The 25,547-nt window shown below is 48.3% G+C and overlaps 1 protein-coding gene across 10 annotated transcripts; it reads right to left on the bottom strand.

Annotated features, from left to right (window-relative positions):
• Positions 1–1,314: 1,314 nt before the first annotated feature.
• Positions 1,315–24,859, bottom strand: ZFYVE27 (zinc finger FYVE-type containing 27). 10 transcript variants are annotated; one of them, XM_053584695.1, is made up of 13 exons: positions 24,670–24,859; positions 22,437–22,634; positions 18,505–18,575; positions 16,488–16,674; positions 13,209–13,304; positions 11,984–12,096; positions 11,125–11,264; positions 10,448–10,534; positions 8,403–8,423; positions 8,098–8,242; positions 3,700–3,746; positions 3,336–3,417; positions 1,315–2,094 (listed from the first exon to the last, which is right to left on the bottom strand). In XM_053584695.1, exons 2-13 carry the CDS (start codon positions 22,631–22,633, stop codon positions 2,030–2,032), a joined length of 1,251 nt encoding a protein of 416 aa, XP_053440670.1. In that variant the 5' UTR covers position 22,634; positions 24,670–24,859; the 3' UTR covers positions 1,315–2,029. The 10 variants fall into 10 exon arrangements, with proteins under 10 accessions (XP_053440670.1, XP_053440669.1, XP_053440671.1 ...); XM_053584694.1 differs by having other exon boundaries at positions 24,674–24,859; XM_053584696.1 differs by having other exon boundaries at positions 10,448–10,519; positions 24,674–24,859.
• Between the last annotated feature and the right edge of the window lie 688 nt (positions 24,860–25,547).

Genomic DNA, 25,547 nt, shown 5'->3' with positions numbered 1-25,547 from the left:
GAACAGAAAAGGAAGTGACACGTGCAGAGCGCATCCCACGGTGCCTAGCACCCAGTAACCCCCCACCCTCCCTAGCCCTAGGGCATAGCTTGGGCATGGCTTGCACTTGCCACCTCACAGCCAATCCTCTTTCCTGCTGCTTCTCAGCTTCCTGAAGAGCTGATCTTTTTCAGCTTTCTCAGAAGGATTAAAGTCTTTCCATTCTAAAGCCTACTTTACTTAGTGGTCCCAACCCCAACCCCCAGCCCTGGACCCTCACAATTTGGTCATAAGACAGGGCTGCAAGTCAATCCCACAAGCATGTGCTGAGCCTCTCCTGGGTGCAAGGCACCGCTTTCCTCCTTCTGGGCCCCAGCTCACACCAGACTAGACTGTAGCTCCCGTGCCCCTGCCATTGAGGGTGCCCAAAAGGCCTGCCCCTCTCTCCAGGCACAGAGCCCAGGCCTACAAACTGGGCAGTGCCAGGAGAGCCAATCCTCCAGCCTCAGTAAGAACATCAGTACAAGGATAGGACAAAAACATAAGCAGCTTGAGGCTTTTTATTAATAATGCTCCATATACACAAAGATCATTTTCATTCCTCTCCAGTGTACATAAAGCTCAAGATACTTAGTTCTCTCATCCTGTAACAGAACAAAGGGGGTATACCAAGTCCCGCCTGGCTCCCAGGGATAGACACCTCCAGAGGCCTGGGTTGGGTCCCTGACTGCCAAGCCCATGCTAAACTGTGTGGCCTGGCGAGAAAGCTGACCTAAGATGTGTCCCTCGTCTCCGCATCCTGCCTCCTTGGTCCCTACTCCCCGGGTATAGAAACTTCTCAGCCATCTTTGGTTCTGGGCCCCAGGCAGCCCGTAATCCGAAGTTCTCAGTGGTAGAGGCCCCCGTTCCTTTTCATCCCATTCCCTGTGCTACATGTTCCCAAGAACCATGTAATAAATAAATAAATACTTCAAAAAGGCAGGGCAGCTCCAGCATAGGGAAGGGGTGCCTGAGCCAGCTCATGGCTTAGGAAGAGACACTGAGAGCCCCTAAGAATCCAGAAATGAACATAAAATGGTTGGAAAGTGGATGGGAACCAAAATTGGCCATATCCCATAATTCAGACTGTTCTCCAGGGAATAGTTGTGGAATCCAGCCCCAGCCCAGGGAGGCCCAATACTTCACAGGCCTCCAAGGCTCCAGGGCTTCAGGACTTCTACTCTGCTGACCTGGCCTCACACCCCATGGGACTAGGCGCAGGGGAAGGCAGACAAAATGCTGGGCCGGGGAGAGCTGCCCAGACACTGGGCAAGAGAAGAATGAGTGACCTGAGTACACTGCTGCTGCTGCAGTGGAGCCAGGGACACCAGGGCATTATGTGGGCTGAGATCTGCAAGTCAGTCTCTCAAGGCAGGGGGCTAAGGTTCTCTGAGCTGTTAGGATCTCTCCATGCTTTTCTCCACTTAACACTGAAGGACTCAGCCAATCCTTCTATACACATTCTCCTCTGGAAGTTGGGAACATCAGTGCTGCTTCTAGAAGCACACCTGGTCTCGTTAGCCATGGCCACACCCTCTGATGGGGAAATGATCAGATCCTGGTACATGGAAGGAACATTCAAGCAGAAGAGCTGGGCCTGGCCCAATACACTGAAAGGGAAGAACAGGTTTCCCAACCTCCGATCTCCTAGAATTTCCCAAGTGTGGCCACAGTGGCCCTGATCATCTGAGACCAGCTGGATCAGGCCTGGCTCACTGCTGCCCTCTAGTGGATACTCCCTGCCCAGCTCTGAGTCCACTGAACTCAGCCCAGGGCAGAGCAGGGAAGGACACACCAAGCTCTCCAGGGGGCTCCTCTCCCCTCAGGGTTGGACGGCATGTCAGCCACCTGCAGGAGTGGGGGACAGCTCCAGAACCCAGCTGGAGACAGTGAGGGAAGGAAGGAGAAGCCTACCTAGCATTCAGGCCACATCTGCCCAGTATACACCATAGGGAGCCAGGGGTAGGGGTAGGGAGGTCCGCTGCTGGCCCCAGGGTCTGGAGGCCAGTTCTCACTTGCTCAAAGTCTGGTTGCATGAGGCGCACACAAACACAGTCTCTCTCTGGGCTTCGGGAGCTAAAAGGAAGAACTTAGTGAGACACCCCAGCTACTAGAACCCCCCTCCCAAAAGCCTGCCACAGACCACCCACCACCCAGCCTATATCCTCCCTGACCCAGCTCTCTAGTCTGTCTGCAGAGACTCTCTTTTCATGGGAACTGGGGACTTTGGGGCAACAACACCAACAGCAGTCCTCTCCCAGGTAGACTATGCATTGCAAATAATTTTGGCACCAAAATACCAGAGTGAAATTTCTCAAAATGTTTTAATAGTGATGTTATCTCTGGGTGGTAGGGCTGCAGAATTGTTTCTCTTTTTTTTTGAGACAGTCTCATTATGTCGCCCTGGGTAGAATGCCGTGGCATCACAGCTCACAGCAACCTCAAACTCTTGGGCTTAAGCGATTCTCTTGCCTCAGCTGGGACTATAGGCGCCCACCACAATGCCCAGCTATTTTTTATTGTTGTTGTTTAGCAGGCCCAGGCCTGGTTCAAATCCATCAACCCTGGTGTATGTGGCCGGCACCCTAACCACTGAGCTACGAGCGCTGAGCCTATTTCTCTCTTCTTCTGTGTAGTAATTTCCAAATTTTCTAGTTAATAAACATATGCTATTTACATATCAGATGGGAAAATTTTTTGGTTTAATATTATAACACAAAACAGGTGAAATATAATCATACTTTTCAAGAACATGCATATGCATTTATCCTACAAGCATGCTCCCGAACAAGCAGCGTCCACACCCAAGCATCCTCTCCGGGAGATGATATGAATATTTTTCTTCCTTTTGTTTATTCGTATTTTTGGCTGTGTTTAAGACAAATATGTACAGCTTTTATAAAAGGAAAAAAGATTTTTCTATTTTATTAAAAATGATACTTAGGTAGTGAGAAAAAGATCAAAATTCAGGACAGTGGTTTTCCCTGAGAAGGCAGGAGTGGCGCTGAGAAACCTCAGTGGTATTACTGATGCGCTTGTTTTTTAACTTTAGTGAAACAGTCACCGGTATTTATTTAGTTTTCACACTTCATAATGCACGGCTATCTAACATCTACTCTTTTGTATGTATCAAATGTTTCCAGGTTTGGTTTGTTGAAGGGGATGGAGGAAATGTCACTGCAGGCCTTGGACTACAACTGCAAGTTCCCTTGACCTCTCACTCACATCCCTGCTCTTTCTCCACAATGGGACATTCCCCTGGGGGAGACCCAGCCAAGCCCTCCCACCATCCTGTCCCTATCACCTGCACCACTCACCTGTGGCCCCCATGGAGGACTTGGGCACCTTGAAGGAGCAGCACCGAGAGCAGAAGCTGTTTCCACAGTTACTGCAGCTCCGCTGCAAACAAAAGCCAAAGTCAGATATGTCCCTCACCCCCAGGCACCTGGAGACCCCAGCACCTGCCTCCTTTCACCAGCTGATCCCAGCCAAGAAATCTGGAACACCCCATGGGAAGACAGGCAAAGGCATGGGCACAAGGACAGGGGAAGACACACTCACTTTAGCAAACCAGACACCAGACCCATTGAGATGCAAGGAGTCAGACTTCATCGATGACTCCCATCAACTCCTCCACAAGAGCACACTATCCCCAGCAAACACACCCTCAAAGACACTTACCCTCTTCTTCAGCACCGAGAAGGTGGCAGAGCAGCCTGTACAGTTCCCTGAAAAACAAGTGGCAGTTCAGCCTTGTCCTGGACTAGGCCTTTCAACACCCACCTGCTACTAGCTCTTTTAAATGGGGAAGCGTGGGACACCAGCCCAGACTCCTTGGGTGGGCACAGTGAGCAAGCGAGCAAAGTCCAATTTATATATAGCCAGAAGGAGGGTCTCAAACTAAGACAGAGATACCAATGGGCCCTGGGAATCGCACCCACCAGAGCATATGGCCCCACTGCAGATTCAGCAGGAGTCAAAGAACATCCAGCAGAACTCACTCCTGCAAATCCAGCTAAGCCAGAGGGGGCCTGACCATGGGCATCTTCAAATGAAACCTGCCTCATGTGACCCCTTCCAAAGTGTCTCCTCCCAAACATTCCACCCATGGGGCAACGACAGATATGCTCCTAAAAACCCAAACCCTGCTTTCTGTCCTCTGAAGATTCCAGGATGGATGCTCAGAACCAGGCATGTTCTGAAGGGACATGAAGGGCAGAAGGCCGGACAGCATGGGCGAACAGAGCCAAGGAACACCCTGCCTACACTAGCAGAGATGACAAGATGACAAAACTTCAGACAACGGTAGGGGGCAATGACAGCTGAGAAAATGGCTGAGAGAAGGCAAGGGGAGTGTAAGGAGAAAGGAAAGATGAGGGAGGAGGAGTTTCTGATGTTGGGGCCCAAAGGCCTGCTGTGATCTGGCCACAGCAACTGCTGACCTGCCCAGGTCACCACCTGGCCAGCCACAGAACACCAGGCCTCACCTTCAGACAAAGGCCCCCAAAGACTTACAGTTACATGTGGTCCTCTCCTCTGCCCAGCACAAATCACCTTGCTAAGGGAGACTCCCTGGGTTAAAGAAAGAAAAAACCCTAGCTAGGGCCAGGAGAAACCTGAGACCAAGGTGCTAAAGGTAAATGCCACTGCTGTCAGTCAACTAGTGGCCCAGGCAGAAGAAAGGAGAGAGCAGGACACAGCCCATGCTGCTGCCAGAGCCAAACCACGAAACTGGCTGCTCTGACAGCCCCTACACTAAGCATCTCAGGAAGACGCACCTGCCCCTCTCCTTAGCAAGGGGAGGCAGAGGAATGGACAGGTGAAAGGAGCTGCCCAAAGACTGATACCCTGGCCCGTGTCCTAGGATTCCTCTGAACTGCTCAGGATATCAGGGCCAAGCAACCAACAGCAGCCAGGTGGTCTGGTCAAAAAATCAGGCACCAACACATAGGCCTGGGGCCAGGGAGGGACACCAACTCGGCCAGGTGATAGATGGGTCCCTTCCAACATCTACCAGCTCTTTCTGCCCCTATTCTCAGCAATGATCTCAAACTTGCACTTTTTTTTTTTTTTGAGACAGTCTCATTTTGTTGCCCTCAGTAAAGTGCCATGGTGTCACAGCTCACAGCAACTTCCAGCTCTTGGGCTTAGGCAATTCTCTTGCCTCAGCCTCCCGAGTAGCTGGGACTACAGGCACCTGCCACACCACCTGGCTATTTTTTGTTGCAGTTTGGCTGGGGCCAGGTTTGAACCGACCACCCTTGGAATATGGGGCTGGTGCCCTACTCACTGAGCCACAGTCGCTGCCCAACACCCAGCTATTTTTGTTGCAGTTGTCACTGCTGTTTTAGCCGGCCGGGGCCAGGTTCGAACGCACCACCCTCAGTATATGGGGCCAGCGCCCTACCCGCTGAGCCACAGGCACGGCCCTAAACTGGCACATTCTAACTCACCATGCAATGCCGCCATGGAGGCCTTGAGAGCACTAAGGCCCCATGGGGCCAGCCGTGGACAGAGGGGGCCCTCCCCACCAGGACTCTCCCCCTTAGAGCCCTCGGAGAAATTCCTATACAGCCCCCTCACTCTTCCCATGCATCACCCATCCACTGGCAGCTAGAATGGAATAACCCCTGGGATGTGCCCCCCAGATTCCTTTGTTGAATTCTAACCCAAGTGATGGTATTATAGTATGAGAAGGCAGGGCCTTCGGGAGGTGAGTAGGTAATGAGGATGATGCCCTCATGAATGGGATTCATGCCCTCACAGAAGAGGCCCCAGAGAATTTCCTTCTCCCCCTGCCATCTATAAGCCAGGAAGTGGGCCCTCACCAGAACCCCAGCATGCTGACACTATGACCTCAGACCCCAGCCTCCAGAACTGCGAGAAATCCCTGCTGTCTCAGAGCCACCCAGTTTGGTACACTTCATTAGAGAGAGCATCCAAAGCAGCTTGCCTCAGCCTGGCCATGAGCCCCAGATCCAGGAGAGGCCTTGAGGGCAGAGCTGCTACACCCGCCCTCACAGCAAAGAGCCTGATGACATCTCAGGGAATGGGACAAGAAGCCAGGAGCAGCTTAGGAAAACAAGCATTTCTGTCCTATCTTCAAGGGAGCCTGAAAAGCCTGGCAGAGATTTTTCTAAACCAAATCCAAAAACAAGACATAAAATAAGAGACTTCAGACATAAGGGCAAAGGAAAGCAGAGAGGGAGGATGATATAGAAAGAATACTGGAGCCAAATCAGAGGACCTGAATTTGAGTCACAGCTCTACCACTTAATGGCTCAAGTCTTTGGGCAAATTACTCTTTTTACCTCAATTTATTCATCTGTAAAATGGGAAAAGATATCTAAGTGTCTTAACTTAAAAGTCATACATGTAAACAAATTATTTGCTGGACCAAGAATAATACCTCTTGTGGAGTGTTACTTGGGACTTCTGGAACCTGCTCCAAGCCCTTAAGAATTGCTGATCCTGGATGGCACCTGTGGCTCAAAGGAGTAGGGCACTGACCCCATATACTGGAGGTGGTGGGTTCAAACCCGGCCCCGGCCAAAAACTGTGAGAAAAAAAAAAAAAGAATTGCTGATCCTGGGCAGCACCCATAGCTAAGTGGGTAGGGCACCAGCCACATACACCAAGGCTGGCAGGTTTGAACCTGGCTCAGGCCAGCTAAAACGACAACTGCAACAACAACAAAAAAAAGAGCCGGGCGTTGTGGCAGGCACCTGTAATCCCAGCTACTTAGGAGGCTGAGGCAAGAGAATCGCTTAAGCCCAAGAGTTTGAGGTTGCTGTGAGCTGTGATGCCAAGGTACTCTACACAGGGCGACAGCTTGAGATTCTGTCTCAAAAAAAAAAAAAAAAAAAAATTTGCTGATCCTGTCCCATCTCCCAGGAGAAGGAAATGAGATTGTATACACGGAAGTGCACTAACACACAGTGCCTTACAGCAGTCAGTGATCTGCTTAATAAAACAAGGAAGGGACTGTGAATGATAAGGGATATTCCCACAGCAGAAGGAAATAGCCAGACCTCTAACCCTGAACAAACAAGCGCCCTGCTTGCTGCAGGGACGGGAAGGCAGGCCCCTGGAGGCCTTAGGTCCAATTCCCAAGATAAACCCAGAGGCTTCTGCCAGGACACAGATCCTTGAACTCACTCCACACCAGAACACATGGTTCTGCCATCTACCCTGCTCCTGTCAGTTGACAACAGCAGAAGCACGGAGCCTTCAGCAACCTTCCAGGCTTCCTCAGGAGCATGGTAGCCCCCTGGGTGACCAGTATGCTGGGCTTCCACCATAATTTCATCTGGCTTCGCCACTCCTAGCACTCCTGACCTGAGCCAGGGTTCCAAGCTGTGCTAGTAGTCAAGTCCGCCCTTCTCCAAAGCTGCCTTCCATGACACTCCACTAACTCCAGAACAGATGAATAACCAATCTACAAACTTGGCGGGGGAGAGACCTCAGGTCTCTTTTGTGCCCAGAGGAAGATACTGTTTGCTTCAACTTGCTTTCAGCTGGATCAGAAAGACCAAGACAGGCTCCTACAAACTCCCAAGGTGGGCTAGGGTTTCCCATGTTAACCATACCCACTTACTAAGCACTAGCTATGAGCCAGGCAGGCACTATGCTAGCCCTTCACAAGTCCCGTCACAGTCGAGACCTGTAACCCTGCAAAGACTATTATCTCTCTTTTATAGAAGAGGAACCTGGGGCACTGTCACATTATTTGCTCAAGGACACCCAGCTGAGTTAAGATTTGCACCAGTGAGATTCCACTCCATTGTTAGCCATTGACACCTCTGAGGGTCTGCCTGTCTCAGGATTATAGCTCTCTGCCTGCCGTGGCAGTTCCCAAACTAAGGTCCTTGTCTTCCTACAAGCTCATTTTAATAAGGACAGAGGGAAAAGAAGGAACCTAGGTTCCCATGGTCATACCTCTACTCATTGCTCTTGTTATAAGTCAGTACCCACAGCTCTAAGACCACCCCTGTGGCCGGGGTACCCTTACACACAGTCCCATTAGTTCCAGCCACTCCTCCCTCTCCTGCTCAGCCGAGACCCTCTTCCCCAACGTACCGAAGTTGTTGGTAGGGTAACGCTTGCGGAGCCGCTCTGTGAGCCGGGAAACCTTGCTGCGCAGCACCTCATTTTTGCTCAGAAACCCATTGTCCTGCAGGGCCAGGTCATCCTCTGCTGGGCACGGGGCACCCTCCTCATCCTCCTGCGGGAACAATTCCATCCAGTCCCACCCAGCTCTTGGCAAGGCTCTGGGACCTACGTGCAGCGGCACCTGGCACAACAGACCCCACGAGGTGTGGCCACAGCTGGCTCTGCCACCCCCCAGCCCAGCCCCTGCCCACTTCAGCAATGCTCCTACTCACCAGCACCACCAAGTGGGTCTCCTGCCTCCCGGTATGCAGGGGAGAAGGAGAGAAAGGCAAGAGAGAGAGAGATAGCAAGCAGAAGGAAACACAGGGGTGCCGCTGAGGTCTGCACACCTCCCAAAGGGTGATGGTAACAGAAGCCCCCCTGAAGAGGATCCCAGCGACTAAACTTGGAGAAAGCTGTTACTACTGTTTTTCAAACTAGATGAAATTAATTTAGTGAGCTATTATTTGAATAGAACAGAATAGAGAAAACAATAACCCTTACTATATATTTTCAGAAAACTTTTGTTTCACTTAAGTTTTACATGTTTTACAGACACTAAGTCTGATCTGGGTCAAGATACAAAATGTGTTGTTTACAGTGGGTCATGAACAAAAAAGCTTGAAAGCCCCTACTGTACATACCCCTCCCTCACCAAGACTCGCCACAATCATGTACCAAAATCTTGGAGTAATCTTTCAGTGGTTAAAAATTCAAATGCTGGGCTGCGCCTGTGACTCAAAGGAGTAGGGCTCCAGCCTCATATGCCAGAGGTGGCAGGTTCAACCCAGCCCTGGCCAGAAACTGCAAAAAAAAAAAAAATTCAAATGCCTACATGGCCTGAGCTAATTTGGGAGTGAAGCAGGCAAAGCGTAAATCATAGGCCTGGTGAAAAACCACAAGACCCTCCCCCTTTTCTTATATCTCAGTTTCCCATTTTACAAAGAGAAACTATTACTCTGAGAAAAACAATAACGCAAATGTGACAATAAATGGCAAGCCGGGCGGCGCCTGTGGCTCAGTGGGTAGGGCACTGGCCCCATATACTGAGGGTGGCAGGTTCGAACTGGCCCCCACCAAACTGCAACAAAAAAATAGCCAGGTGTTGTGGCGGGCACCTGTACTCCCAGCTACTCGGGAGGCTGAGGCAAGAGGATCACCTAAGCCCACGAGTTGAAGGTTGCTGTGAGCTGTGATGCTCACCGCACTCTACCAAAGGCGATAAAGTGAAACTCTGTCTCTAAAAAAATTAAAAAATAAATGGCAAGCACCATTTGGCCTCAGTGATGGGGATGACAGGAGGTATTGGGGACCACATGCAACCTCAGCATGTGATCTAAAGGTGATAGTCATTCTTCAGCTACACTACTGCTGCAGACTAAGGACTACAAGAGAAACTAGAAATCTAGAGTTCTAACTAAAATCTCTCCCCATGTTTAAACACAGGCAAAAGTACTTGAAACTTTGAGTGCCAAATGAAACACTCCTACAGGAGGGAGGGGTTGGGGGATCACAGTGTCTGGCACACCTCTTGGGGACAGGACACAAGTACAAGAGGAACTTTAACAAATGCAATCAGTGTAACCTAATTCTTTATACCCTCAGTAAATCCCAAGCAATAAAAAAAATGTTTTTAAGTATAAAAAATGTTTAAAAAGGGCAGTGCCTGTGGCTCAGTGGGCAGGGCGCCGGCCCCATATACCGAGGGTGGCAGGTTCAAACCCGGCCCCGGCCAAACTGCAAAAAAAAAAAAAAAAAAAAATTTAAAAAAAGAAACACTCCTACAAATTATTGGTTTGAATCACTGTCCTAAAATCAAGAAGGCTATTTAACCTCCCCTTCCTAGCACTTGGCCATGCAACTACTTTCTCCAGTGTCCCCTCCCAGTCCCCCAAAGGGACATCTTCCAGAACTCATTCTGCAGAAGAGCAGAGACCCAGGACAGTGACCTCCAAATCTGCCTTCTTTATATCAAAGTCAGCAGCCCATGGTTTTCAGTAAAGGCAAGAAATCACCCAACTCCCCCAGCAAGGTATTTCCTAGAAGCTCCCAGAGCCAGTCCTGCCCTGGGCACCCAGGACGGATGGCTGAACAGAACAGGAGAAGAGAAGGGGCCAGTGGCACCCTTTCAATCAATGAGTTCTAACTTGCTCACCAGCAAGTTTTGGCTTCTCATTTGGATGTAAGAGAACAAAAAACAAACAAACAAAAAACACAGCTCTGTGACCACCTAGCTTCTGACCTAGTCAGCAAGAGGTGCTGAAGAAGGGCCACTCACCTCAATTGCATCTTTAAACTCCTCATCTGGCTCAGCCTCTTCGGCCTCTTCCACACTGCCTGGAGTGAGGTCCTGGGAAGAGAGACTCTATGACAGAAGGAGAAGGATGCCAGCCCTCCTCTCTAAGGTAGAGGGCCACCTCCCTAAGCCAGCATCCAGGCTTCCCAAAACATCCAGGAAATGGCCTAACTCCAAGAAAGAAGGAAATCATGGGGAAGAGAGCAACCTCTAACCCAGCAAGGATGCGGAGATGGGAGCAAGACAAGGATGGACCTACAGTGGTTGAAGGCATGGGCTCTAGGACATTAGGGTGGAGGTTCTGAGACCCATCCCTACCACTCACTAGCCATGAGACTCTGGTCAGCCTCTCTGTGTGCCTCAGCCTTTCCCTACCACTCACTAGCCATGAGACTCTGGTCAGCCTCTCTGTGTGCCTCAGCCTTCCCTTCTGCAAATGAGAATCTCACTCTCAGAAATAACCCACACCCCATGGTGTATCAAAAACGTACTTGGAACAACATCTGACACAGAGTACAGCACTCCATAAAGCACAGAATAGCTATTTTTATTACACTTGAGAGGAGACCAGGCCTGGAAAAACCCAGGAGCTACAAGCTGGTCCAGGAGGGCCCGCCACCTGCCAACAGCAGCCTCTGCCCTGAGGTCAGAGCACTCACCTCCGTGGGTGTGAGGGCAGGTGTGCTGTCCAGCACAGTGTCCTTCCCCCTAGCATCCGGTGGCGGTGGGCTCTCAAAGGCATGCTCTTCCTGCTTGGGGTTCATGCACCGCTGCAGAGATGCCCTGCACTCAGACACCACTACCCAGGGCAAGGAGAATAGGATGGGAGGCAGAAGAGACACAATGAGTGGCACTTTTAGGGCACCCACTTCCACAGCTTACTAGCCTCTTCCTCCAGCACCCCAGCCTCTGCGGCATGAGAGTCACCCTCCTAACTCTGAGCAAGTCACCTTACCAAAGCCTCATGAACAAAACAGAGATACCACCACCTGCCCCAGACTGTGAGAGAAATTAAATGTAGTTAAGTGCTCGTCAAATTACAACTTCTATGCTAATCACTCTACCACAGGAGGAAAACAAATATAGCAGTCAGCCACACAAGGGCATGGGCCCAAGCCTCTCAGGCTGCCTTGGCACTGTAGGAGCCAGAGGTTGAAAGGTACTGTGGGATCACACAGATGTGGCAGCAACTCCAGGTAGCTGCAGCCTAGGGGACAGGCATCAGCTTAGGAAAACATCCCTACCTCATCTCCCAAATCATATCTATGTCAGCAGTGATTCATCAGCTTGGGAAGGGAATGGGGATCACTATGGTAACAGCTTCCCCTGGTGAGACATCAGCCTTATCTGACATCTCAGAGATGCAGAGCACACAGGAGGGAGGACCCTTGTGTGGTGCGCCCCCTCGTGGAAAGCGCAGCACAGAGATGATTAGCTGTAGAGACAGAGGAACTGGGGAGCCTAACCTAGCCCTCAGAGCCAGCCTGGGCCCTACCCCCCAGCCTCCTCAGGGCTTACCTCGAAAGAACTCCACATTCCCCAGAAAGAGCGTGCTGTTTAAAAGGGCAAGGACCCAGCAGAGTGGCAGCAGATACAGCATGCAAACTGTGCCTAGGAGAGCCCCATAGAACCTGGATGACAGAGAAGAACCACAAGATCAGAAATTCATAATAAAGGAAACCAGTTTGAGCATACCCACATGCCCAAGGCTCAAGTAAGAGGTACATGTAGCTCTGGACACAGTTAATAAACCACAAGACGTACTAATCAAACCAGTGGAAAGTAATGACCAGGAAAAGCTGAGAACTACCTACAAGTGGCTAGTTGTTGACAATGTCACTGGTGAGGCTACAGCAGCGTCTGAGGCTGGGGGCCCATAAATTGGTTCAGCAATCATTACTCCCCAAGGTCCAGACTCTGAAGTCTAGAATAAGACAGACTGGGGCTGGAATCCAGCTCTGCCTCTTCCCATTTGGAGATTCTTTGATTCTTTTGGCTCTCTGGGCATTATCCCTTCACACATAAAATGGGGATTAAGTACTGTCTATCTAACAGAGATGAACAGTGAGAGAGTGACGGGCACAGTGCCTGGCACGGGGGAGAATCAGTTGGTGTTAGTTATCATTATCGTTCATATATAAGAACCTCAAAACCATTCATTCCTGCTGCTGAAGTAGTTTCATCCTTGAATGTATTATAAGAAAAAAATTTCAAAAGAATAAAGCTAAATCCATGAAAACATTCACCACAGGGATAGTGTTGAAAAGTAGAAACTGACTATGAAACATAATGTTTCCATAAATTATAATATATTCACCATTTATATTAATCTGGTATTACAAATAACTCCAAAGGCTATGTAGCAGCAAAGGAAACCATTCATAATAAAGTAGGAAAAAACAAAAGAAAAATCTAACATACACTATGAAGCTGTGTATCTATAAAGTATATACATATGACAAACTCTAAAAGGCGAGCCAAACGTGAGATCAGCTGCTATATCCTGACGATAGAATACATGGTGAGTTATTGTTCTGTTTATTAAAATGTTTTTACCACACACAAAAGAAAATATCTAAATGAAAGTGCACTAGAGCCTGCAAGCCTACGTGTAGATCTACACACAAGAGCCCAGGCAGTGCTCTTCCCCTGGGGAACAAAGGCCCTTTCTAGGTGGCTGCTTTGCTCAGACTTAAGCTGCAAATTCCTACAGGGCAGTAGTAGGGGAGGAGGGGCCACTCACTGTGAGGATGCAACTGGGTTCTCCCAATGCAGCACCCGGTAGGCTGCTTCACAGGTACAGCACAGGCGGCTCAGGAAGGCCTCCAGCTGGATCAAGCTACAGACACAGGGGCTTGGGTGAGTGGCAGGCCCCGCCTCACCCGCCTGCAGGGATGGACATTAGCCCTGGAGATGCAGAGCCTGGGAATCTCCTCAAACACACTGGAGCACACTGTAGTGGGGGCAGGTCTAGAGAGCTTGGGAGAAGAGAGCCTGGCCAACCCCCACCCCACATACATTTCAGTCCCCTTCTCAAAGCCCCTTGCTGAGGTAGAAACAGCTTCCTGCTTTGGTCTCTTCTTAGCTGTTGATGTCAGGCTACTTAACTATTCCAGGGCTGCAGTTTCCTCACTATAAAATGAGGAACAGTATACCCACGTCACAGGTACATAGCAACTATGAGGATAAATGGCAGGATGTAAATCAATGTTTCTCCTCCTGGAATATGGCACAGTCACTAGGGGAGTAGCTGTTATTTTTAAACATGGATGCACCCAGAAGCCATGACCACATTCTGCACCCAGATCTGTTTTTCTTTTTTTTTTTGGCCGGGGCTGGGTTTGAACCCACCACCTCCGGCATATGGGACCGGCACCCTACTCCTTGAGCCACAGGCGCCGCCCTGCACCCAGATCTGGATTTCTGAAGGCTCCCTGGAGAAAAGGCTGATTCTAGGGCTGACACAGGGAAGTGTAAGATGAATTTGAACATCTTGTTGTACTACAAAGGGAGTACTCAAAAATAAATGGCTGTGCACAGTGGTGCACGCCTATAATCCCAGCTACTCAGGAGGTAAAAAGATTGCTTGAATCCAGGAGTTCAAGAACAGCCTGGGAAACACAGTGAGACATAATCTCTGAAAAAAAACAAATTTTTTTTAATAAAAAATTTAAAAACAGGGCAACACCTATGGCTCAAAGGAGTAGGGCACTGGCCCCATATGCTGGAGGTGGTGGGTTCAAATCCTGCCAAAACTGCAAAAAAAAAAAAAAAAAATTTAAAACAATGGGATAAATACAAAGAACACAGGAGCCAAATCAAAAAGAGATCATATTGGCCAAAAGTTTGAGATCAAAATAAATAATGACAATAACAGATTATGACCCATTGAATAAAAATCTATGATTTCATACTAATAATAAAGAAATAAGAAAAAGCTTTCTTACAGTAGGCCAAATGAAAAATATAGATGGAATAATTAGAAAATCATTTTTTAGCTAGGCACGGTGGCTCACTCTTGCATTCCTAACACTTTGGTTGGCCAAGACAGGAAGACTGCTTGAGCCCAGGAGTTCAAGACCAGCCTAGGGAACGGCAAGAACTCATCTCCATAAAAATATTTTAGAATTAGCTGGGCATGGTGGTACATGACCATGGTCCTAGCTGCTTGGGATACTGAGGCAGGAGGGTCAGGAGCTTGAGGTTGCAGTGAGCTATGACAACACACTGCCCTTATTCTTAGGAAACACATCTGAAGTATATGGGGTAAACAGGCATAATGTTTGCAACTTACTTTCTTTTTTTTTTTTTTTTGTAGAGACAGAGTCTCACTGTACTGCCCTCGGGTAGAGTGCCGTGGCATCACACAGCTCACAGCAACCTCTAACTCCTGGGCTTACGCAATTCTCTTGCCTCAGCCTCCCAAGCAGCTGGGACTACAGGCGCCCGCCACAACGCCCGGCTATTTTTCTGTTGCAGTTTGGCCGGGGCTGGGTCCGAACCCGCCACCCTCGGCATATGGGGCCGGCGCCCTACTCACTGAGCCACAGGCGCCACCCTACAACTTACTTTCAAATGATTCAAGAAAAAGAAAATAATGTATACATATGGTGAGAGATAAAGTCAATGTGGCAAAATTTTAATAACTGTTCTACCTGGGCAAATACAAACTCACATAGTTGTTCTTCTTATTATCCTTGCAATGCTTGCTTCTGTAAGTTTAAAATTATTTCAACATAAAAGAGTCTTTTTTTTTTTTTTTCTGAGATAGAGTCTCACTATGTCACCCTCAGTAGAGTGCCATGACATCACAGCTCACAGCAACCTCAGACTCTTGGGCTTAAGCGATTCTCTTGCCTCAGCCTCCCGAGCAGCTGGGACTACAGGCGCCCGCCACAACGCTCAGCTATTTTTTGGTTGCAGTTGTCATTGTTGTTTAGCAGGCCCGGGCTGGGCTCGAACCTGCCAGCTTTGGTATATGTGGCTGGTGTCCTTACTTACTGAGCTATGGATGCTGAGCCAAAAAAATCTTTTTTTTTTTTTTTTTTGTAGAGACAGAGTCTCACTTTATCACCCTTGGTAGAGTGCCGTGGCGTCACACAGCTCACAGCAACCTCCAACTCCTAGGCTTAGGCGATTCTCTTGCCTCAGCCTCCCAAGTAGCTGGGATTACAGGCGCCCGCCACAACGCCCGGCTATTTTTTTGTTGCAGTTTGGCCGGGGCCGGGTTTGAACCCACCACCCTCGGCATGTGGGGCCGGCGCCCTACCCGCTGAGCCACAGGCGCCGCCGCCAAAAAAATCTTTTAAAAAAAACAGATATCCAGGCCCCACTCTGGAAAACTGACTCAGAATTTCTGAGGCAAGATCCAGGTATCTGTTTATAACTTTTCTTATTTCTGCTGTATGTCAAAAGACTACACAGAGCCTGGTCCAGGGAAGGGATGAGTAAATGCCCACTGGCACTGTAGCTGTTACAGTTAATTGTCCAATAGTCTTCAAATGCTTCCTCTATAAAGTACCGTCATACTTAGGAATTTTCTCCACAGTGATGATGACAACTATGTTTAATGAACACTCCTGGGTACCAGACGCTCATTCCTCTTCACACTCACCCTACAAGTCAGCCCTATTATCATCCCTTAACAGATGAAGAACCTGAGGCACAGGGGGCTAAGTAACTTGCCCAGAGCCAGGACTGGAACCAGGTGTTGGTTGATGCAGGCATGTGCTTAGTCAAGACCCTAAACCACCTCTCTCCCGGAAAGAATACAAACTGTGAAATAAGCTAGATCTGGATTCTCATCCCAGCTTGGTCACTTTCTAGCTATGTAAGCCTTCTCCTCCATCCAAAAACGGAGGAACCAATAAAGAGACATATAAATATATGAATCAATAAAGTAACATCTGTGGTTTGCCTAATACAATGTCTGCCACAGCAAGTAGTCAGTGTGGTGGCCGCTGTGACTGTCATAACTAACAGGCTTGTTCCTCTCCTTCCCTGCCCTCTCTTCCATACTTACAAGCTTTTCACCTCAGCCACGGCCTCAGGGCGAGACATGCGAACTTTCTGCAGGTCCTCCTGCCTCACGCTGTGATACTTCCTCCGCATCAGCTCCAATTCGGGCAGCCGTGCCCGGCAAACCTCCTGAAGGTAACCCAGCAGGGCGGGTACCGAAATCACCAGGGCTCCTACTGAGCACCATGCACCTGCAGGGACCAAGAACATTGCAGATGACACAGGCAGGCAAGGTCTAGGAGCCTGCACACCCACGTGCCCACCACCTGAAGGCTTTCCCTGATCCCTGTGTGACATGGGATCTCACCTCCACTCTCCAGCCCCCTCAGTCCAGCTGCATTTGTTCATCACATGACAGATTATGGGCATGTCCACTGCCTCCTCTATTGATCTAAGGAAGCTCTTGAGAGTCGGGACTTTGTCTCAGCTAGCACACCACGTAGGCAGCTAGTGGTAGGGCCTGATTGCTGGGAGCTCCTCATAACTGACATACTGACCTCTGGGCCACTAAGGCAGACTGGAAGGCTTTCCTTTGGCTTTTAAGATACCACAGACCATGGCTGGGCACCCGTAGCTCAGTAGTCAGGGCTCCGGACACATGCTCCAGGGCTAGTGGGTTCAAATCCAGCCTGGGCATGCTAAACAAAAAAATATAAATAAAATAGCCGGGGGTGGTGGCAGACACCTGTAGTCTCAGCTACTTGGGAGACTGAGGCAAGAGAATCACTTGAACCCAAGAGTTTGAGGTTGCTGTGAGCTATGATGCTACATCACTCTACAAAGGGTGACAAAGTGAAACACTGTCTCAATTAAAAAAAAAAAAAAAAAAGATACCACAGACCACTGTGGCTTGAGAAATGACGAGATTGAGATAAAATTCAAAGAAGGAACTTCTTCCATGTAACATGAAACCCCAATAGCAAACCCATAATAAATGCTTGTTAAATATCTGTCATATAAACATATGATTTACTCTAGAAACATATTCAGAAAAATCTAACACCCTGGGAAGTTTTGATCAGGCAAACAGCAACCAAGTAAGTAACAGAAAATGAGATCCTGTGTAACATGTGTTTATTTCCAACCCACTGAATCCTTATCTCCAGAAGAAACAAAGGAGACACTTAAGAATGAGCTCAGTATTAGAATACATGAGTAAAGGACCAGCTCCTCAGAACATTCTGTCCCAGACCCGTCACTCATTTCCCCTGAGTGCTGGCTTTTTCTGTAGCTTATCTGCCAGTTCCAACCACAGTAAGGTCTGGGTCACAGCATACATTGTAATAGAGGGTCTACAGGAGATGCTACTGCCAAGTACCCCACAGACAACCCACCTGACCACATTTCCCACATTTCCACCTCGAAGCCTTCGTCCCAGTCCTCACTGCTTGCTGGTAACTGCCCAGTAGTCCTACCAGGCTCATTTGCTGAACCAGAGGAAATCAACAGACATGGCAAAGATCCCTTATCAACTCATCTTCCTAGTACCCTTATCCCATGTCATGTCCCCAAATAACTCCTGAATCAGTTTGGAAACCAGAATGGAAAAAGGTCAATGTATTAGCAGTCAAGATGGGGGCGGCGCCTGTAGCTCAAGGAGTAGGGTGCCGGTCCCATATGCCAGAGGTGGCGGGTTCAAACCCAGCCCCGGCCAAAAAAAAAAAAAAAAAGATGGAAGCAATAATAATAATGATAGCAGCTTTATGTATCAGCTGCTTATTCTGTGTCAGGCACCATGCCAAGTGTTAGACTGTCTCATTCCTCACAAATACTCTAGGAGAAACATACCATTATTATCCTCCCTTTAGAGATGAAGAAAATTAGGCCTTAGCAGAGAGGTTCAATACTTTGCCCAAGGTCACACCAGGCGGCTCAGCCTGGACATCTCTGGAACCTGTTTCCTAATACCAAACAGACACAGGGAAGTCTACTACTCCAGGGCCAGAAAAACTGCTCCCTCCTCCAGCAGGGAAGAGTCTTGGTCCTCCACACCCATTCACTGCCCTGCAAGCCATTCTTACCCTCATTCAAAGTGAGAAACAAGACGTTGAGGCCCAGGCAGGTCAGCAAGGAACACAAAGGCATCTGCCACCTACAACACAGAGAGTCCCAGTCACTATAGCAAGTGCTCTTCCAGTTGGGGAGGAGCCATGGGGGGAAGGGGAGGATAGCACAAGGCAGGACATCAAAACCAGTAGAAGAAGTGGCCTGGGACAGGGAGGAGCAAGAAGACACAAAAGGGGGCCTCTCATTGGACAGGTGACCAGGAGAGGAGCTAAGAGGTCACATATTAGTACACCAGGTGAGAAATCTGAAAGGTATGTAGAACTTTCTCCCAGAAAGATTTATAAAATATCAGCTACTACTATTTAACCTGTATTTTATAAGGTTGTCTTCTCCTTAAGAGGTAAAGTGATATTTTTTAAATACTGTATTTTTCTTGATTCTTTTTTATAATTTCATAAGAACATATAATCATTGCACAAGATTCAATTAATACAGAAATCAAGAATGAACAAATTGTGGACTTTTTAAATCCCAGCTGTGACTTTATTTTCTTATGTCTGTAATTTGGTTTGGAGAGTTTATTTTGAACATACATTAGTTCAAAAGATCAAAAGGAGAAAAAAATTAAACAATTATTTTACTATATTAAAAAGGGAAGATAAAACCAGGATACAGCATTGTCTCAGCAAAACATGAAAGAGACAGAAGCAAACCCAGAGCAGCCCCAGCACACAGCAGTGCAGTGCAGAAGCCCCCAGAGGGAGGAAAGAAGACCAGCGACTCAGGTTGCTGAGGACTAGCAGATGCTGCTGGCTTAGTCCCTGGTAAGGGACATTTAGTAGAAAAAGAGGAGCACAGACAAAATAATGAAGCCACTGACACCCAAATTCTAGGGGCAGTGTCAGTATATTTAAAGTGAGCTACCCGAGGAAAGAAGGACAAATATCAGAAAAATAAACAGATAAAAGTTGATGGGAAGCAAAGGAGTTAAAATTTAAATGTATTTTCTTGTGCTCCAGCTGGAGTACTTTAGAGTTACTAAATGAGGTTAATTAATTTATGTGGGGCTTTTACTGTTTAATAAAAATTATGTGTGAGGGAATGAAATGGGGTTTTCCCCCCAAATTCAACACACCCCACTTGTACCACCCCAATTACGCCTCAGAACCCATAGTGGCAGCTACCAGGGTAAAAGTAAAATATAAGCCAGGTCCGAAGCCAATCTTCTTTCAGAAATAAAAACCTCATACCACCACTGAAGTCACTTTCATTTTAACGCCTCTCCCTTTCTATCAAATGTCTTTACTGACACTTTGGTCTTGGGAGACCCACCTAGCACAGTAGTTGATTCCAGAAGAGATTTCTTTTTTTCTTTTTTGGCAGTTTTTGGCCGGGGCTGGGTTTGAACCCACCACCTCTGGCATATGGGGTCGGCACCCTACTTCTTTGAGCCACAGGCACTGCCACAGAAGAGATTTCTTTTAACAATTTACTGCAGCTCTAAGCTGCCAATCTAGTAGTCAGGGACCAAAACTAGGTCCCTCTTCAAAGTCAAATCCTCTTTACTAAGAAAGGAACAATCAAACTCACAAACTAATCTGACAGCCACTTTCACAGACCAGTGGTCCTTCTCCCAGTAGCAGAGAGACTAGAGGCTCCAGGGAGCATTCTGGTCAATGCCCCTCCCTTTTCCAGCTTTAACCAATCCTACCACATCCTCCAATTTCTAATTCCATAAAATGGAAAAACCCTAACACTTTAGTGTCCCAGGAAGCACTGCAGACTCTTGGAGGAAAAGGAGAAGGGCGAGATATATTTAACATTTGTGCTTTGCCACAAACCAGTAACACACAAATATAGAAAAAGCCCCTCCACTAAGGAAAGCCCTGGCCCTAAGCAACATCTCCACCCCCCACACCAAGAAGACCAAAATTCCAAAGTTCATTTCAGCTACTTTGGCCACGCATGCTGGGATTGTAAAATGAATAAAGAACCCACCCTATCATCTTCCTACCCCTTTCACAAAAAGCACAGTGATCTTATAGCAGAGAACATAGCTCTGGAACACCAATTAGCTCATCTCCAATGATACTGACATAAATTAAAGGAATGAATAAAAAAAAAAATTAGGGTCTTGGGCGGCACCTGTGGCTCAGTGGGTAGGGCGCCGGCCCCATATACGGAGGGTAGTGGGTTTGAACCCCACCCTGGCCAAACTGCAACAAAAAATAGCCAGGGGTCGTGGCAGGCACCTGTAGTCCCAACTACCTGGGAGGCTGAGGCAAGAGAATCACTTAAGCCCAGGAATTGGAGGTTCCTGTGAGCTGTGACGCTATAGCACTCTACCAAGGGCGACAAAGTGAGACTCCGTCTCTAGAAAAAAAAAATTTAGGGTCTTGGTCAGAGAGTTCATAATAAACCGTCCACTGGGTGGCGCCTGTGGCTCAAGGAGTAGGGTGCCGGGGGGTGGCGGGTTCAAGCCCAGCCCTGGCCAAAAATTGCAAAAAAAATTAAAAACAATAAAAAAAAAAAAAGTCCACTATTTCCAGACTGAGGCAAAGATGAATACTCAATAAAGGTTACCTAACTCACACATCCTGCTTCCTACCAGTCTCTAATAGGAAGTTTAGAGAGCTGAAGATCCCATGAGAATCTGCACCTAGAAAACTAGAAACTTTTCCCTAGAAACATACATGCGATTTTAGGGGATCATGGACCTAAAACCTACTCACAGACTCCAAGTTAAGAACCTCTGGTCTCTAGGACAACCAAGTTTTTATGAGATTCCTAATGTAATGTAGCATTAGGACCACAACATTTACCTTTGCAAAAAGTAAAAAAAACTTTTCTAACTCCAATCTAATCTTTTTTTTTTTTTTTGTAGAGACAGAGTCTCACTTTATGGCCCTCGGTAGAGTGCCGTGGCCTCACACAGCTCACAGCAACCTCCAACTCCTGGCCTTAAGCGATTCTCTTGCCTCAGCCTCTGAGTAGCTGGGACTACAGGCGCCCGCCACAACACCCGGCTAACCAATCTAATCTTTTAAATCTAATTTCCAGTTTGCACCACAAGGAAGCAACCAAACAAACCATGTAGAAAATTCCCCAGATAGACAGCTCCATTTCATCAACAAGTCAGTGGCAGGAAAGAAGTGACTGTTTTAGATTGAGAAAGACTTAAAAGACATAATAACCACACAAAATGCACGGTCCGGGACTGGAACTTGATTTGGCCAAAACGATTATTCATGACATACAGTCTTAGGAAAACTGAAGAAACTTGAACATGAATTGAGCATAGGATAATATCAAGGAATTATGGTTACTTTTGTTAGGTATAATGTTACTTTGACTGTGAAATACAATGTCCTTAATTTGAGACAGAAACTGAGTATTTAGGGAGTGAGATGCCATGTATCCATAATTTAAAATACTTTTAAAATAAGAAATTGAATGAGCTGCAAGGAGAAAAAGAAAATTACAGAGGAGAAAAATCAAGCAGAATAGGAGAAAAAATAAGAGATCCTAAATCACAAAGGATTAGTGAAAAACAGAACCTGCTTATTCACAAGTATTTGTATTTCTTCAATTTTTGTTCAAAATTATACACTAATTTCAATATTAACTATACTACTCTTGGAAAAGAAGAAAAAAAATTAAGCCTTATCTAAGCTATAGAAGCCCTACTGTTCAAGGATGTTTAGCAGTCCTGAGGGAGAAGCTTAGTCATAAAGAACCCTGTTGAAAGGCCAAATCATTCCTAGTATCTGCCTTTTCCTGGGACTGAGACCCAAGGTAGGCCTGGATCAACTCAGACCCAACGGACCTCCCAGAACTGTTCCTCACTAGGACAGAAAGACAGCCCAGCCACTATCTAAATGGCAAGCATTATCACGGAGGAAGGCAGAAGGCACAGCAGGCCAGAGCAACTCCAAGAAGTCTGTACCTGAGCAAGTATCGTACACCGTCACCTGCATCTTTCAGGGGTTCCAGGTAGATCTCCAGCTTCTTGTAGGAAAGAACCAAGTTGAAAAGATCAAACGCTGGGGACTTGCTAGGGACAGGTGGAGACTCTGGGAGAGCCTCAGGCATCACGCTGGGGCTCACCTCCGGACCACTCCCTTCAGGCTCTGGTGTCTGCATCCTGTAACCATAACAATTTCTGACTTTCGCATTACACCTCCAGTCCCAAACACAGTTCTACCTGCATTGTTTCATGTTGTACCTATAACAGACCCAAGAGGCAAGGCAAGGCCACATGCCTTCCCCTTTCACAGAGGAGGAAACTGAAGTCCTGCAAGGTGAAGTGAATTACTCACATCTAAAATCCTCCTGGGCCAGGCACGGTGGCTCACACCTGTAACCCTAACATCTGGAAGGCTGAAGTGGATAGACCGTCTGAGTCCAGGAGTTCCACACCAGCCTGAGCAAGAGTGAGACCACCATCTCTAAAAATAGCCGGGCATTGTGGCTGGTGCCAAGTAGTCCCAGATACTTCGGAGGCAGAGACAAGAGGATCACTTGAGCCCAAGAGTTTGAGGTTGCTGTGAGCTATGACACCAGGACATTCTACCCAAGCCACCAAAGTGAGACTCTGTCTCAAGAAAATAAATAAAGTGAAATCCTCCTGCCTGAACAAGAGCAACACCCTGTCTTGACTAAAAAAATACAAAAAACTAGCTGGGCATGATGATGCATGCCAGTAGTACCAACTACACAGGAGGCTGAGGCAGGAGGATCACTTGAGCCCAGAAATTTAAGGTTGCACTGAACTATGATGACACCACTGCACTCTAGCCAAGGTGACAAAGCAAGACTCTCTCAAAAATAAATAAATAAAATAATCCTGGTCTTTGGACTCCTCATCCAATGATCTTTTCCTCACAAACTCATCAAAAGTATAAATCAGGACAGTGCCTGTGGCTCAGTGAGTAGGGCAGCAGCCCCATATACTGAGGGTGGCGGGTTTGAACCTGGCCCCGGCCAAACTGCAACAACAACAATAAAAAATAGCCGAGTGCTGTGGCAGGCGCCTGTAGCCCCAGCTACTTGGGAGGCAGAGACAAGAGAATTGCCTAAGTCCAAGAGCTGGAGGTTGCTGTGAGCTGTGACGCCATAGCACTCTACCAAGGGTGACAAATAAGACTTTTTTTTAAAGACAGAGTATAAACCATAAAGACCAAGCACAGGGCGGCGCCTGTGGCTCAGCAGGTAGGGCGCCGGTCCCATATGCCGGAGGTGGCGGGTTCAAACCCAGCCCCGGCCAAAAAAAAAAAAAAAAAAAAAAAGACCAAGCACATACAGTTGCTCGGGGGAGGCAGCCCATGGTCTCAAAGGAAATGATGTCCTGGAATACTTTTTTCCCTGGTTAATTCCTATTCATCCTTCAGGTTATCAGCTTAAATGGCAGTCCCTTGCCCTGGGAAGTCTTTGCCAACACCACCAGTAGAGACAGTAAGATTCTCTCAAAGGAACATGAACTCACCCTACCAGAGCACTAGTGATATCAAAGTAAAATTCCCTACTTTCTTGACAGTTTCCCTCTCTTAACTCTGAGCTAGTCTCCATTCATGACCGTTTCTATACACAGTGGGCGCTTTATAAACGCTTGCTGAATGAGTGAATGCATTACCATCCAGCAGGACTCCTGTGGTCTCTCCTGCCCTAACCCCTTCGTCTCCTTTGGATTGCCAATAATTAATTTCCTGGGCTCCTGGGCTTCCATGGGGCAGTCATCACCTTCCAGAATGACCCATTCCCACTCTTTAATGAGAACCACAGGAACCTTTACGTTCTTCCCGAATTTCAAAGTCCTAACCCAAACACTAAGCAGCAAACCAAGCGGCGGAACCTTGATAAACAGCAACCTAAACCAGTCCTACCCGCGGGGAGGTGACAAAGCGGCCACTCTGTGGGCCAAGCTAGAGCCAAGCTAGGGCGAAAGAATCCAGGGGCGGGCGCGAGACAGAACCCCCAGAATGTGTGAAGCAGGTCGGCGCCCGCAGGGGCCTTGGCCCCCACCTCTGCAGCCCAGGGAGCCTAATGGGGCCCCGGCCGCCTAGACAAGCAAGGCCACGCCCAAGGTTGCTCGGCCGGCAGGTGGCGGCGCTCGCCGCCCACAAAGACCCGACTCCACACGGTCAGCGGAGACATGGGGGCGGGGAGGGGTGGCATCTTACCTACCTGGTCTCTGGCTCGGTGGAGGAAGGGGCAGGGACGGTCAGGGTCAGGCAGGGGCGCACTGTTAGGGCCGCTGGGCCACAGTCTTTTCCTCAGTCCCGCCCCACCCTGACGCCGCGCCTCCTCCCAGGGCCGTTCGGAAGTTGCAGGTCCAAGAATCTCCCCCGCCTACTTCCCAGCCGCCGCCGCTTCCGGGACTCGAATCGCTCTGCGGCGCCGTGCCCGTGACGTCATCGCTCCCGCCCCGCTCAGAATCTAGCTCCGCCCACTCAACACAGGTGAGCGCCCTTGTCACAGCACTGCGCCTGCGCACCTTTCCCCTCTAGGTTCTGGCCTTGGTTTCCTAGTCCACCGCGATTCTCAAGGTCCTGGGGAAGTCCTGAGTGTACCGGTTTGGCCACCACGCGTCTAGCTGTCCCTCCTCGTCTAAAAAAATCCGGCAAAAAGTTGGGGAGAGGCTAAGCTGAACAATGTGTCTTCATCCTCTTTCTCCCCAGTGTTGGCATTTCGCTGGCTAACGGCCACCCTACTGTGAGCCCAGGAAAGGCAAAAACCATACCCCGTAGCATGCTGATGTTCAACAAAGAATGCAGCCGAGTGTTTCCTGAGGAACTCAGGTGTACAAGGTCCTGTGCAGGCCTTTCTTAGTTCGTTCCACTTCACACAGCGTGGCCCAGTTAATCTCCCCTAAAGCACATGTCCAATGGCGTTGCGTTAATAATATTAATAACATTAGCATTTGTGTACTTGAGGCGCTAGGCACCCGGCTAAGCTCTCAGTGGGCATTATCTTCTCCAACAACCCTGTTAGGGATATCGCCATTTTACACATGAGGAATCTGAGACATGTTAGGGACCTTATTCAATATTACAGCTAA

Source organism: Nycticebus coucang, chromosome 3 (assembly GCF_027406575.1).
Source record: "Nycticebus coucang isolate mNycCou1 chromosome 3, mNycCou1.pri, whole genome shotgun sequence".
NCBI classification, from domain to species: Eukaryota; Metazoa; Chordata; class Mammalia; order Primates; family Lorisidae; genus Nycticebus; species Nycticebus coucang.
Note: the sequence above shows the minus strand (reverse complement) of the source record. Positions and strands in the feature narration are given on the sequence as shown.

Coding starts and splice junctions, on each gene's coding strand:
- ZFYVE27 (XM_053584695.1), bottom strand. CDS start 22,633: ATGCAGACACCAGAGCCTGAAGGGAGTGGTCCGGAGGTGAGCCCCAGC. Junction 16,675..18,504: donor GTTTCTCACTTTGAATGAGG/GTAAGAATGGCT, acceptor TGGTCCCTGCAG/GTGCATGGTGCTCAGTAGGA. Junction 3,418..3,699: donor TCTCGGTGCTGAAGAAGAGG/GTAAGTGTCTTT, acceptor TTTTGTTTGCAG/CGGAGCTGCAGTAACTGTGG.